The sequence below is a fragment of the Manis pentadactyla genome, chromosome 1 (genome assembly GCF_030020395.1).
Source record: "Manis pentadactyla isolate mManPen7 chromosome 1, mManPen7.hap1, whole genome shotgun sequence".
Lineage (NCBI taxonomy): Eukaryota > Metazoa > Chordata > Mammalia > Pholidota > Manidae > Manis > Manis pentadactyla.
Genome location: NC_080019.1, coordinates 186,409,966 through 186,424,878, shown reverse-complemented (window position 1 = coordinate 186,424,878; position 14,913 = coordinate 186,409,966). Strand labels below are relative to the sequence as shown.

Here is a 14,913-nt window from a genome sequence, read left to right as displayed (position 1 = left end):
CTAAAATAAATCAATCCAATATCAAGGGCTAACAAGTATCTGCTAACTCAAGTAAGGAATGGGAACCAATATCTCATTGCCTACTAAGTACCTGCTTTCATCAAACCATGTCTTACTGTTCACTTTAACTACTTTTTCAGGAACCCTGATTTATATTTTGTTATCAATAACTGAACATATAAACCTCCATCTTAAATAATAAAAATGTGTTTGGTTGCAGGGTGTTCAGTGAGATAATAAATACACAGCTTTAACTCTTAAATTTTCCAAGAGAGTATCCTATGAAACTTCTCATAAATAGTCTATGAAAGACATACAAAAGAGTTACCATATAAAAGGACATACTTTTAAAAGGTACATGCCTTTTTAAATATTTTCAAACCATTTCTAGCAATGACCTTCTGACACTATTTATATTACGTCATATCCTAGTATCTTAAATTGGTTAGGACTTCCAAGCACATGCAACAACTTGACAGACTGAAAGCAAACAGACAAAATGACAATGATAGATTTCAACATTCCTCTCTGCAGGGGAAAGAAAAAATAACATCAGTAAAGATGCAGAAGATACAACCAACATCATGAATCAACTTGACCTGACTGATATTTACGGGGCACTCCACTCAATGACAAAAGTATACATACTCTTTACAAATGCACATAAAATATTAAGCAAGACAGATCATATACTGAGCCATAAAAATAAGTCTCAATAAACTTAAAAGGATTAAAAATGATTGAAATCAAACAGTATGCTCACAGATCACAACAAAAAATCAGAAATCAGTAAGATATCTGGAAAAAAAAATCCAAATATTTAGAAACTAAACAATGTAATTCTAAATAACCCACCAAGAAATTAATGACAAAGGAAATTTTAAAAGATTTTGCACTGTACGAATATGAAAACACAACATATAAATTTGTGTAATATGGCTATGACAATGCTTAGAAGGAAATTTATAGCTTAAAATGTTTACATCAGAAATGTAAAAAGGTCCAAAAGGTCCAAATTCAATCACCTAAGCTTCCTCCTTATGAAGTTAGAAAGAAAGTAAACTAAATCCAAAGTAAGTAAATGGAAGGAAATACTGAGCTTAAGTAAATGAAATAGCTAAGAGACATACCACAGAGAAAAATCAATAAAACCAAAAGCTTCTTTAAAAAATAAAATAAATAAAACCAATAAACATTTAGCTAAATGGATGGAGGAAAGGAAGGAGAAGGGAAGGGGGAGGGGGAGGAGGGAAGAAAGGAAAAGGGATTGGGAGGGAAGAAAGAAGATATAAATTCCCAGTATAAGGAATGAAAGAGGTAATATCACTACAGATATGAGACTTACAAACCATACAAGAATACTGTAAACTTTAAATTAACAACTTTATTTTAACAAATTTGCTAACACATGAAATGGACAAATTCACTGAGAGATTTAAATTATTAAAACAGACTTAAGAAGAAACAGAATTAACTGAAGAGTCCTACATTTATTGAATAAATTTTGTAATGAAAAGTCCTACCACAAAGAAAGTTCTGGACCTGAAGGCTTCACTGGTGAATGCCACCAAAAATTTAAAGAAACACCATTTCAGCACAAACATTTTTAGGAAACAGAGGAAAGAATACTCTTCAACTTGTTTTCCTATTGATCACCCTGATACCAAAATGAAACAAGGACATTACATACAAGGAAACAATACTCCTCATAAACTGAAATGAAAAGATTCTTTGTTTTTAATTAATTTTTTATTAAGGTATCATTTATATACAATCTTATAAAGGTTTCACATGAACAACACTGTGGTTATTACATTCACCCACATTATCAAGTCCCCCACACACACCCCATTGCAGTCACTGTCCATTAGCACAGTAAGATGCTATAGAGACACTACTTGTCTTGAAATGAAAAGATTCTTAAGAGTAGCAGACTGAATCTAGTAAAATGTATTTTTTAGTGGTAATACACCATGATCAAGTATGATTTATCCAAGGAATAAATCAAAGGCTGGTTTAACATTCAAATTTCAATCAACATAAATAACCATATTAACAAATAAAGAAGAAAAAACACCTAAACATCTCAATAGATATTGAAAAAAAAATGACTCAACACCCACTCATGATAAAAACTCTCAGCAAAAAAGGAACAGGAGGGAACTCCCTCAACCTGATAAAGGGCATTTATATAAACTCCTAGAGTTAACATCCTACTTAACGGTGATAGAGCTTTCCTTAAGCTCAAGAACAAGACCTCACCACTTCTATTCAACACAGTACTGGAGGTCATGATCAATGCAGGTAAGACAAAAAAAAGAAATAAAAGATATATGAAATGCAAAGAAAAAAAGAAATAAAGCTGTCTTTATTCATGGACAATATGTTATGTATACAGAAACTCAGGAAACTAGAAAAAAGCTATTAGAATTAATAAATGACTTAAGATATATTGCAGATGTAAGGTCAATATAAAGAAATTCATTTTCTATATATTGGCATCAAATATTTGGAAAACTGAAATAAAGTAAGCACTATAGAACAGATTTAAAAACCATGAAATACTTCCGGATAAACTACGAAATGTGTACAAGACCTATATACTGGAAAGCACAAAACACTGCTGAGAGAAATTTATAACAATCTAAATGAAATTGAGAAATACATTAAGAAAATATAACAAAATAAAGAATAGTAAATATCAAATAAAAAAGAAAAAACAATTTTATAAAAAGAAAAATAAATATTAAATATTTTTATAATGTCAATTCTTCCCAAATTGATCTATAAATTCAGTAAAACCCAATCAAAATTCTAAGTATCTGTGCAAAAACTAACAAGCTGATTCTAAAACTTATGTGGAAATGTAAAGGACATTTGACTGATCTACAATTTCAATAAACACTAATCAAAATTCTAAGTATCTTTGTAAAAACCAACAAGCTGTTTCTAAAACTTATGTGGAAATATAAAGGATCTGAAACAGACAAAATAACTTGAAAAAAAAAAAGAATATTGAAGACACCATACTAATTGATTTCAAGAATTATAAAGCCACAAAAATTATTATAAAGTTATCAAAAGAGTGAGGTACTGGTGAGAGGTTAGATACCTTAGATCCATGGAACAGAATAGAGTCCAGGAAAGACCTTTGCAAATATGGTCAACTGGTTTTCAACAATCTACCAGTAACTCAATGGGGAAAACGATAGTATTTTCAATAAATGTTGGAACAACTGGATAATGACATAAAAGAATAAGGAACCTCACCCCTTACCTTATATTTATGTAAAAATCAACTTAAAATAAATCATAGGCCTAAACATAGAAGATAAAATTATAAAATGCCTGGAAGAAAACATGAAAAGGAAAACATGTGCAACTCGGGTGGTAGTCAAAGATTTCTGAGAACACAAATCACAAAACCATAAGAGATAAAAAATTAATACACTGAACCATGTCAAAATTTAAAACTTCTGCCTTTTAAGAACATCGGTACAAAAATGAAAAGGGAAGCCACAGACTGGGTGAAAATATACTCAAAGCATGTATCTGACACAGTATTGTTAAAAGAATATATAAAGAACTCTTACAATTCCCTAATAAGATAAACAACCCAATAACAAATTGGGCAATTTGTTCACACAAGATACATGCCATTAAACACAAGTGATGCCCAACATTGTTAGTCTTCAGGAAAATGAAAATGAAAGCCACATGAGGTACTGTCACACACCCACCAGGAATGTTAAAATTACAAACAGTGACCCAAGTTGGCAAGGACGAGGAACAACTGAAGCACTCATACACTGCCGAGGAGAATGTAAAATGGTACAACCACTTTGGGAACAGTTTGATAGTTTCTTATAGGGTTAATGAGCATATATTTTTATGATTACAGTAATTCACTCCTAAAATTTAACCAAGAGAAATAAAACATATTTCCACAAAAAGACTATAAATAAATGTTCATTGCAGCTTTATTCATAGAAGCCCCAAATTGGAAAGAACCTAAATATCAGTCCACAGGTGAATGGATAAACAAGGAAATACTCTTCAGTGATGGAAAGCATCAAATTACTGACTTCCTCAATGATAGGGATAAATCTCAAAATTATGCTCAGAAAAAGAAGCTGAGATAAAAGTCATAAAGTTCAAAACTCATCGTCTTTCGTGATGTTATCCAGAACAGTACCTAGAGGAATCTGATGCCCCCCAGCTGAACAACTAAAACCAAACGAGGTAGTATGATAAACTTAGTGGTCAACTGTGGATAGATAATAAAATGAAAGTAGAACTGCTTCTATCCAGCACTCCATTGTGTCCCCAGCTATTCTCCATACATTTGTCTCTCATACTCTCCCTAAAATACTCAATTGTGCTTTTTTATGGAGATTATCATGGTAAAGCCAAAATCCTCTGAGAGGACTACAAATCCTATGAATTCAGCCCCACCTGCTCCAACAACAGTGGTCTCCCTGCTGTGACCCGCACCCAGAGACTGGCTTCAGCCTCAGGACTTTCCCAGCACCGTTTCCCTATAGCTTGCTCTGTCACACACCCACACGGCTTAGCTGTTCATCTCTTTCAAGTCTCTGCTCAAATGGCACTCGGATAAAGGCCTGTCCTGACCTCCATATTTATTTAGAATCACTCCCCCAAGCACTCCCCCAAGACTCTACCTCTTCCCTCCCCACTCTGCAGAGCACTATTCCTGGTTAGAAGAGCACATACTTGACTTCTTTTGTTAGTGTCTGTCTGCCCCACAAATAGAAAGTAGACTCCATAAAGATAGGATTCTCTGTTCACTGCTACATCCTCAGTGCCTACCAGGGCACCTGGCCTGGCATGCAGCCATGCTCAGCAAACATGGGTTGAGTTTGTTTACTTGACAGCCTATTTTCCAGGTGAGGACCGTGTCTATTTCACCTTGGCTTCCATGGCGTCTAGTACATGGTAGACGCTTGATGCTTGTTGAACTAATAAATAAGTGAAATGAACCAGAGAAAATTCTAAGGGATGTGTTTTCTTACCTGCAATTGTTGCTGTAGATGGGTGATTTCAGCAATCCTCAACTCTCTGGATTTGTTTGTACTGTCAATTTCTTGCCTTTGGGTAGTCAATCGACATCTGATATCCTGAAGCTTTCCTTCTAGCTGATGCTTTTTATCGTTCTTTAACAAATGAAAAAGAATAAGAATTATTACCATTTTTAATGGTTCAATGTTAGTATATTCCAAAAGCATATCAAACTTCACTGACCAGAGCTTCTAATTCAAATTCCAAAGTCTTTTTCTTTGCTTTCAATACAACTATGTCTTCTTGTTCTTTGTTTCTTTGATTTAGAAGCTCTTGTCTTCGATTCCGTTCCCATTCAAGTTGTCGTTGTCTTTCAAGTTCTCGTTTTGCGGCCTGTGACAAAACAAACAGATAATTTATTAATTTTTCAATTCTTAACACTATTCAGTTTCTCAATAAATGTAACATCTAGGAAGTCTTTTTTTTTAGGAAGAGATATTATTAAACATTACAAAAAATTTTATTACAAAATAGCAAAACAATTCATATAAATGCAGTATTCCTTCTAAGGGAAAAAAAGAATAGGCTATTATATTTACGTAGAATGAGAACAGGCAGGATCAGATCACCACTGGAATTCGATTGTTTATGCCTTCAAGAATGCTTGATGTGCTAAATAAAATTATACTTACTTATTTACTGACTCCTAAAGAGCAAAGAAAATGTCTTTAATCTAGTAAAATCCAACCAAAACCCCCAGAACCAATCAATCAAAAAACCAAACAAAAAAACTTCCTTCCATCAAATGAGAAATTATTATCTCAAGTTTTAAAAGTTTGTGACCCCTGTCACCCTAATCAGTCATTTCCTTTTTACCGCAGAAGGTTCTGTAGTTTCTCTGGCAGTGTAAGCCCTCTTCAATGCTAACTCTGATAGCTACTCAGTAAAGTACTTGTCAGAGTATGTGGTACTCTTTATTACAATTGCTTCTTACATATCTGTCCTCCAATTACACTGTAAAGGCCTGGAGGGCAGGTAGAGGACCTATTCACTAGTCTATCTCCAAGGACTATCAATGCTTGGCACATGGTAAACGCCTATTAAATAATTTTGAACAAATACTCTAAAATGGTTTTTTGTTTCTTTTAACATTGAAGAAGGTCTATCTTCTGGTTGTCTATTCTAGAAATTTAAATCCTTTTAGAACCTCCACATGTCTGTTTGATTAAAGGCAGTTTACAGCTATAAATTTTCTAAAGCAATCATCAGGAGATGAAACCAAGTATTATTCTTTCATAAAGAGAAAATTTCCATTCTCCATCTTTAAAATAAATTTCATTCACATAAGAGAATCATGGTATTGCTTGTATAGCAATTTACTGAAATTGGAAATTCAGACAAAAGATTGGCTTAGTCTTTACCCAGGTATGGCACCAAGTGAAAACAACCCAAATGCCCATCAACTATTGAATGGATAAATAAAACTGGTATATCCATGTAATGGAATATTACTCAGCCATAAGGAGGAATAAAGTATTAATTCATGTGACAATTTGGATAGACCTTGAGAACATTATGCTAAGTGAAAGCCAGAGACAAAAGTTCACATATGGTATATTTCCATTTATAAGGAAAGTGCAGAATTGGCAAAACTATAGAGATGGGAAGTAAATTAGTAGCTTTTAAGGGCTGGTAGGAGAAGAGACTGGAGAGTAACTGCTTCATGGGTAAGGAGTTTCTTTTCTGAGTAATGAAAATGTTCTGGAATTAGAGAGTGAAAATAGACACACAAATTTATTAATATACTAAAACTACTGAATTGGAAAAAAGGAAAAAAAGATGAGTATTACTTGTCAGTAGCACATGTGTTAAATGTGGGGTTGTTCCATGGCTGCTTTTACCTCTCGTCTCTCGATTTCTTTCCGCCTCTCCTCCTCTCTCTGACGTTCTAGTTCCCGTTGTTTTTCCAGTTGCTTCTCCAACTCCAGTTGTCTTTTGCGCTCTTGTTCCTGGCGCTCCCTCTCTTTCCTTTCCTGTTCCGCCCGCTCTAGCTGTGCCAAGCGCTCTTGCTCTTTGCGCTGCTGTTCCAAGAGCGCTTGTCTTCGTTTCTCCAGTTCCAGATTGCCACGTTCAAAATTCTCACGCTTCTTGTCTTCAAATGTTACTTTGAAACGAAAAACAGAACAATTCTGAAAGGTCATGGTTTTCAATATGCTATTTTCAAAGGAAAAGCTCAAAAACATATTTGAAATTTGTGTGCAAACACAAACCAGAGTTCCCTAAGCTTCCTTCCTTACTATGCCCTCATAAATAAGCACTGACACCAAAAAACTCAGAATAAATGACTTCAGTAAAGTCACATGATACAAAATCAATATACATAAATCAGCTGCATCTCTATATACTAATAATGTTTTTCAAAAAAGACACATAAAGATAGCCAGCCAACAGTCACATGCAAAGATGTTCAACATCACTAGTCATCTCTAAATACTAATGAACCAGAGAAATTAAGAAAACAATCCCATTTATAACAGCAGTGAAAAGAATAAAGTACCTAGGAATAAATTTAACCAAGGGGGTAAAAGACCAGTGCATTGAAAACTGTAAGATACTGATGAAAGAAATTTAAAAAGACACAAATAAATGGGAAAATATTTCATGCTCATGGAATAGAACATTTAATATTGTCAAATGTCCATACTACCCAAGTAATCTGCAAATTCAATGTAACCCATACCAAAATTCCAACACAATGACTTTTTTCACATAACTAGACAAATAATTCTAAAACTTGCTTAGGAAAAGAAACCTAAATAGCCAAAGCAGTCTGGAGAAAGAAGAGCAAAGCTGGAGTTATCATGCTCCCTATTTCAAACTATACTACAAAAGCTAGAGTATTTAAAATGGTATGGTGTTCACATAAAAACAGATACATAGATCACTGGAACAGAACAGAGCCTAGAAATAAACCCACACATATGTGATCAATTAATTTATGACAAAGGCAAGAATATACAATGGGGAAGGACAATAGCTTCAATAAATGGTGTTGGGAAAATTGGATAGCTACATGCAAAAGAATGAAACTGGACCACTACATTACAGCACAAACAAAAATTAACCCAAAATGGATTAAAAACTTGAATGTAGGATCTGAAACCATAAAATTCCTAGAATACATAGGCAGTATAGCTCCTTAACATCAATGTAGGCAATATTTTTGGATCTGAGTCCAAAGGCAAGAGCAACAAATCAAAGATAAACAAATGGGACTATAATAAACTAAAAAGCTGCTCAGGAAAGGAAACCATCAACAAAATTAAAAGGCAACCTTCTGAATGGGAGATGTTTGCAAATCACATATCCAGTAAGGGGCTAACATTCAAAATACATAAAGAACTCATACAACTCAATTAAAAAAAAACAACACTATGATTTAAAAATGGGCAGAATATCCAAAAAGATGCTTTTCCAGAAAAGACATACAACAATAGCCAGCCAACAGTCACATGCAAAGATGTTCAACATCACTAGTTATCAGGGAAATGTAAATCAAAACCATAATAAGATATAATCTCAGAATGGTTACTATCCAAAAGATAAGAAATGAGGATGATGGAGAACAGGGAAAAGATAAAAGAGGATGTGGAGAAAAGGGAACCCTTGTGCACTGTTGGTAGGAATATAAATTGGTGTAGCCACAATGGAAAACAGTAGGAAAGTTCCTCAAAAAATTAAAAATACTATTGTATGATCCAGCTATTTCACTTCTGGGTATTTATCTGAAGAAAATGAAAACACTAATTTGAAAAGATATATGCAACCCTATGTTCAATGCAGCATTATTTATATTGCTATATTACATATGTGTGTGTGTTTGTGTGTATACACACACAATGCAATATATTATGTATATTATTTATAATAGACAGGATATAGAAACGACCTAAATATCCATCAGCAGATGAAGAGATAAAGATATGGTATATAAAGTAAACTAGAAATGGATTAAAGACCTGAATGTAAGTCTGGAAACCATAATCTTAGAAGAAAACATAGGCAAAAATCTCCTGAATATAAACATGAGCAACTTTTTTCTAAACACATCTCCTCAGGCAAGGAAAACAAAGGCAAAAATGAACACATGGGACTACATCAAACTAAAAAAAGCTTCTGTACAACAAAGGATACCATCAGTAGAACAAAAAGACATCCTATGGTATGTGAGAATATATTCGTAAATGACATATATCCAACAAGTGGTTAACATCCAAAATATATATAAAGAACTCATACGCCTCAAAACCCACAAAGCAAATAAGCTGATTAAAAAACTGGGCAGAGGATATCAACAGACACTTCTCCAAAGAAATTCAGATGGCCAAACAGGCACATGAAAAGGTGCTCCACATCACTAATTATCAAGGAAATGGAAATTAAAACCACAATGAGATACCACCTCACATCAGTTAGGATGGCCAACTTATTCAAAAGACAAGAAATAACAAATGTTGGTGAGGATGTGGAGAAAGGGGAACCCTCCTGTACTGCTGGTGGGAATGTAAATTAGTTCAATCATTGTGGAAAGCAATACAGAGGTTCACCAAAAAACTAAAAATAGAAATACCATTTGACCTGGAAATTCCACTCCTGGGAATTAACCCAAAGAAAACAGGATACACCAGATTCAAAAAGATATATGCACCCCTATGTTTATCACAACACTATTTACAATTGCCAAGATATGGAAGCAACCTAAGTGTCCATCGGTATGTGAATGGATAAAGAAGATGTGGTATATATAAACAATGGAATATTATTCAGCATAAAAAGAAAACAAATTCTACCATTTGCAAAAACATGGATGGACCTAGAGGGTATTATGCTCAGTGAAATAAGCCAGGTGGAGAAAGACAAATACCAAATGATTTCCCTCATCTGTGGAGCATAAGAAGAAAGCAAAAACTGAAGAAATGAAACAGGAACAGACTCACAGAACCCAAGAAGGGACTTGTAGTTACCAAAGGGAAAGTGTGGAGGAGGGCGTGTGGGGAGGGAGGAAGAAGGGGATTGAGGGGCATTATGATGGGCACACATGGTGTGTGGGGGGTCATGGGGAAGGTAGTATAGTGCCAAGAAGACAAGTGGTGACTCTGTGGCATCTTGCTACACTGATAGACAGTGACTGCAATGGGATGAGGTGGGGACTTGATAATATGGGTTAATGTAGTAACCACAGTGTTGATCATGTGAAACCTTCATAAGAGTGTATATCAATACCTTAATAAAAAATATAAATAAATAAAAACAAAAAGAAGACATGGTATATACACACAAAAGAATATTACTCAGTCATAAAAACGGGTGAAATTTTGCCATCTGTGACAACATGGATGCACCCTGAGGAAACTACGCTAAGTGAAATGAGTCAGACAGAGGAAGACACATACCATATGGTGTTATTTATATGTGGAATAAACAAAACAAAACTCATATATACAGAGAACAGACTGGTAGTTAACAGAGGGAAATCAGGTTGGGGGTGGGTGAAAAGGGTCAGAGGAGTCAATTATATGGTGATGGATGGTAACTAGACTTCATGTGGTGAACTTTTTGTAGTGTAAGCAAATATCAAATTATTATATTGTATACCTGAAAGTCATATAAAATTATATACCAAATTTCCCTATTTTAAGGAAAAAAACCATTATAAAATACCCTTCACCTGACCTCTTTGCTTACATACTCTCCTCTATCTGATGAACACTACTATCATAGTATCAAAATCCCAAATGCCTTTCTAGAATAATCTTTCTATAACAGTTCTGTACCATCCCTAATCTCCTTCTTTCCCTGTTATTCTATACTTTCTCTTCATGACCTTAATTCTGCAACTAATCCCTTATCTCTTCTGTACCAAGAATCTCTGTCTCTCTACCTCACTCCCCTTAGCTTATGGCTGTGCTGATGTGTCTTCTATTCTAACAAATAAGACAATTTCTGGAAGCAGAGATAGGCAGGTCAGTATCCTTGTTTCACATTGAAGAACACGCTGTACCCTAATTGTTATGTGGATCACATTCAGTAAATATTTTTTCTAATCCATTATTCAGTTTTCTTCTTTGAGAACACAGACTATGAATTTTAGAACAATCTCCAGGCCAATCATTGTTTCTCTAATCCTTGCTAACATTTTGTTTACAACCACTTTATTTGACTTAAAAAAAATCCCATTCTCCATGTCTCTCGCTATATTTTCAGCGGTGTCTATTCAACACTGTGTTTGCCTCACATGCTTCTCCTTGCAACCAGCCCTAGAGAAGGGAGGCTCTCACCAGCAGCCTGTGCAGCACAGCATTCCCACTGTTTCCTGTCTATTTCAAGAACTGTCACTTCACACTTTGCCTTGCAGTTTGTAGATGTGACCATCGCTTCTTGGCTTCTTCCCACATTCCTGCTTGGCCTTCACTGCTTTAGAAAGACTTCAGTGCCATAGTTAGGGGTTAAGGATCAAATATGGCAAGCACGTTTCAGTTTTCTTGTTTTTCTTGCTCCTTTAGTGATTTCAGAAGAAGCAGCATCCCCTTTACTCGGCCACCTTTAAATAAATTGAAAGTCCCCTCAAAGTCCTCTTAAAGGAGTGAAGAAATGATATAGGCTATAGTACAGATGAATCTCAAAAATATTCTGCTAAGTAAAAGAAGGCACCCATAAGAGGTCATCCATTGTATAAAACCATTTTTATGAAATACCCAGAAGAGGTAAATCCAGAGACACAATGCAGATTGGTGATTGTCAGAGGCTGGAGGAAGGAAGACTGGGGAGTGACTGGGTATGGAGTTTTCTTTTGGGATGACAAAAACATTTCAGAACTGGATAGAGGTGATGGTTGCAAACTATCAATGTACTAAATACCACTATTATGGACAGAATGTGTCCCTGCACCCCTGAATTCTTATGTTGAAGCCTTATTGCCCAATGTGATGGTACTTGGAGACAGCATCTTTGGGTGAAGATAAGGTCATAAGGCTGGGGCCCTCGTAATGAGATTAGTGGTCATATAAGAGGAGGGAGACAGATAAGAGATCTTACTCTTTCCCCATGACTCCTGAGGAAAGGTAACATGAGAACACATCAAGAAGGCAGCCAATCTCACATCACAGGAACAGGCAGACTCAGCAAAATATGATATGACTGCTGATATTCAAAAATGACATTTGAGATCTCGATGGGAGGATTAAAGATGGCAACGTAAGAGATGAGAAAGAAACCTCCACCCAAAACCACGTATAATATGAAAATATAGTTAATACAATTAATCCTGAAAGAGAAACAGGAAAGAAGGCTGTGCCAGACTGCATACACCTGGAGAAAAGAACCGAACCCATGGAACAGGGTAAAGTACCAAAGCTGTGATTCAGAGGAACCCAAGCCCTTCTGCCACCCCATGTCACCAAAGTGAGGAAGAGAAGCAGAGTGGGGAGTGGGTGGAGACCTAGGGCTGCTGAACACCTAGCCCAGGAGATGTGTTCTGGGAGCAGGAACCTACATTACATGGTGCTCTGGAGATTAGTGAGGTTGGAAAGGTAAGACAGGCAGAATACCTGGAAAGACTGAGATTCCAGCTGCTTGTGGAACACAGGGATCTAAATCTGGCTGCTCTGGGACAAAAGAAAATGGGCAATCTGAGAAACTTCCTAACAGTGAGAAGTCTGCTAAGGGGCAAAGATTGCACAGAGCTTGATGCTCAGGAAAAAGGACAGGTGGACAAAATTGTCTGGGCACACTCTGCCCAGTAGGTTCGAAGTTTTCAGGAGCTTCAGAAGTTCCATCCCCCTGGCTGGCTACCCAGTTCTGAGGTCCCCCACTGTGATATGCAGCCTGCTGTGCATTCCTCCTGGACAGAACTAGCTCACAAACCGGCTGCCCCTGCCATTGTGCCAGGCCAGCCACAGGGAGGCCCCACTGACGGCAGCTACAAGTGAAAAGCATAGAGACTTCTACCTGTGTACCCAGCCCACTGGGCCTGGCATTGGAGACAGGCACTGCAGCTGGGAAGCAGGAAACAGCTTTTTCTTCCCGACAGGCACAAGCACTGCTTGCTTGAGAGCCCCATCATTACTCCAGGGGCTGGGTAGCCCCAGAGAGTAGAGCTTCTGGGCACTACAGAGTGCCACATACAAATGTGAAACATCAAAGGAAACTGCTTCAAACCAAAATCCCACAAACACCAGAAAGAAGGCCATGTGAAACTGAACTAATCAATCTTCCTGAAAGAGATTTCAAAATAAAAATCATAAATACACTCAAGGACATACAAAAAAATATTCAAGAAGTCAGGGAATAATTCAGGAATGAGATTCAATCATTAAAGAATACAGTATCTGAAATGAAATACACAATGAAGGGATTTAAAAGCAGATTAGATGAAGTAGAGGAGACGGTAAATGAAATAGAAACTAGAGAAGAGGAATACAAAGAAGCTGAGGCACAGAGCGAAAAAAGGATCTCTAGGAGTGAAAGAATATTGAGAGAACTGTGTGACCAATCCAAATGGAACAATATTTGCACTACAGGGGTACCAGAAGAAAAAGAGAGAGTAAAAGGGATAGAAAGTGTCTTTGAGGAGGTAATTGCTGAAAATTTCCCCAATCTGAGGAAGGAGATAGTCTCTCAGGCCACGGAGGTGTAAAGATCTCCCAACACAAGGGACCCAAGGAAAACAACACCAAGATATACAATAATTAAAATGGCAAGGATCAAGGACAAGGACAGACTTTTAAAGCAGAGAGAGGAAAAAGAAGATATACAAAGGAAAACCCATCAGGCTAGCATCAGACTTTTCAACAGAAACCTCACAAGCCAGAAGGGAGTGGCATAATATATTTAATGCAATAAAGCAGTAGGACCTTGAACCAAGAACACTCTACCTGGCAAGATTATCCTTCACATTTGAAGGAGGGATTAAACAATTTCCAGATTAGCAAAAGTTGAGAGAACTTACCACCCACAAACTGCCTCTACGGTGTATTTTGGAGGGATTGCTATAGATGGAAGTGTTCATGAGGCTAAATAGCTGTCACGAGATGAAATAAAACCACAGTAAAGAAAGCAGAACAATTAATTACTGAGCAAATGCAAAATCAAATTAACTACCCCCAAAGTCAGTCACAGGATACACAAAGAGTACAGAACATGATACCTAATATTAGAATATATATAGAATATATAGAATAAAGAATGGACAAGGAAGAAAAAGAAGGAAAATAAAAAAAGAACCTTTATATTGTGTCTGTAATAGCATACTAAGTGAGTTAAGTTAGACTCTTAGAAAGTAAGGAAGTTACCCTTGAACATTTGGTAACCATGAATCTAAAGCCTGAAATGGCAATAAGTACATACTTACAGATAATCACTCTAAATGTAAATGGTCTGAATGCACCAATCAAAAGACACAGAGTCACTGAATGGATAAAAAAACAAGACCTGTCTATATGCTGCCTACAAGACTCCAAATCCAAAGATATACACAGACTAAAAGTGAAGGATTAGAAAAAGATATGTCATACAACTAACAGGGTGAAAAAAGCAAAAATTGAAGTACTTATATCAGACACAATAGACTTCAAAATAAAGAAAGTCACAAGAGACAAAGAAGGACATTGCATAATGATAAAGGGGTCAGTCCAACAAGAGGATATAACCACTATAAATACCTATGCACCCAACACAGGAGCACCTACATATGTAAAACAAACACTAACAGAAATAAAGGGGGAAAAAGAATGCAATGCATTCATTTAAGGAGATTTCAACACACCACTCACCCCAAGGGACACATCAAACAGACAGAAAATAAGTAAGGAAAAAGAGGCACTGAACAACATATTA

The 14,913-nt window shown here is 36.1% G+C and overlaps 1 protein-coding gene across 4 annotated transcripts in view; it reads right to left on the bottom strand.

Annotated features, from left to right (window-relative positions):
* The window catches only part of ITSN1 (intersectin 1), a 154,092-nt gene that overhangs the window by 84,107 nt on the left and 55,072 nt on the right, over window positions 1-14,913 (bottom strand). For 3 of the 4 annotated variants that reach the window (XM_057504209.1, XM_057504206.1, XM_057504213.1), the window contains exons 14-16: window positions 6,921-7,183; window positions 5,263-5,412; window positions 5,034-5,174 (exon numbers count right to left, since the gene is read on the bottom strand). In XM_057504209.1, coding sequence (XP_057360192.1) covers window positions 5,034-5,174; window positions 5,263-5,412; window positions 6,921-7,183 — 554 coding nt within the window. Of the gene's footprint in view, window positions 1-5,033; window positions 5,175-5,262; window positions 5,413-6,920; window positions 7,184-11,357; window positions 11,558-14,913 lie in introns of those variants that run through there. The other variant, XM_036880208.2, reaches the window with a different exon arrangement.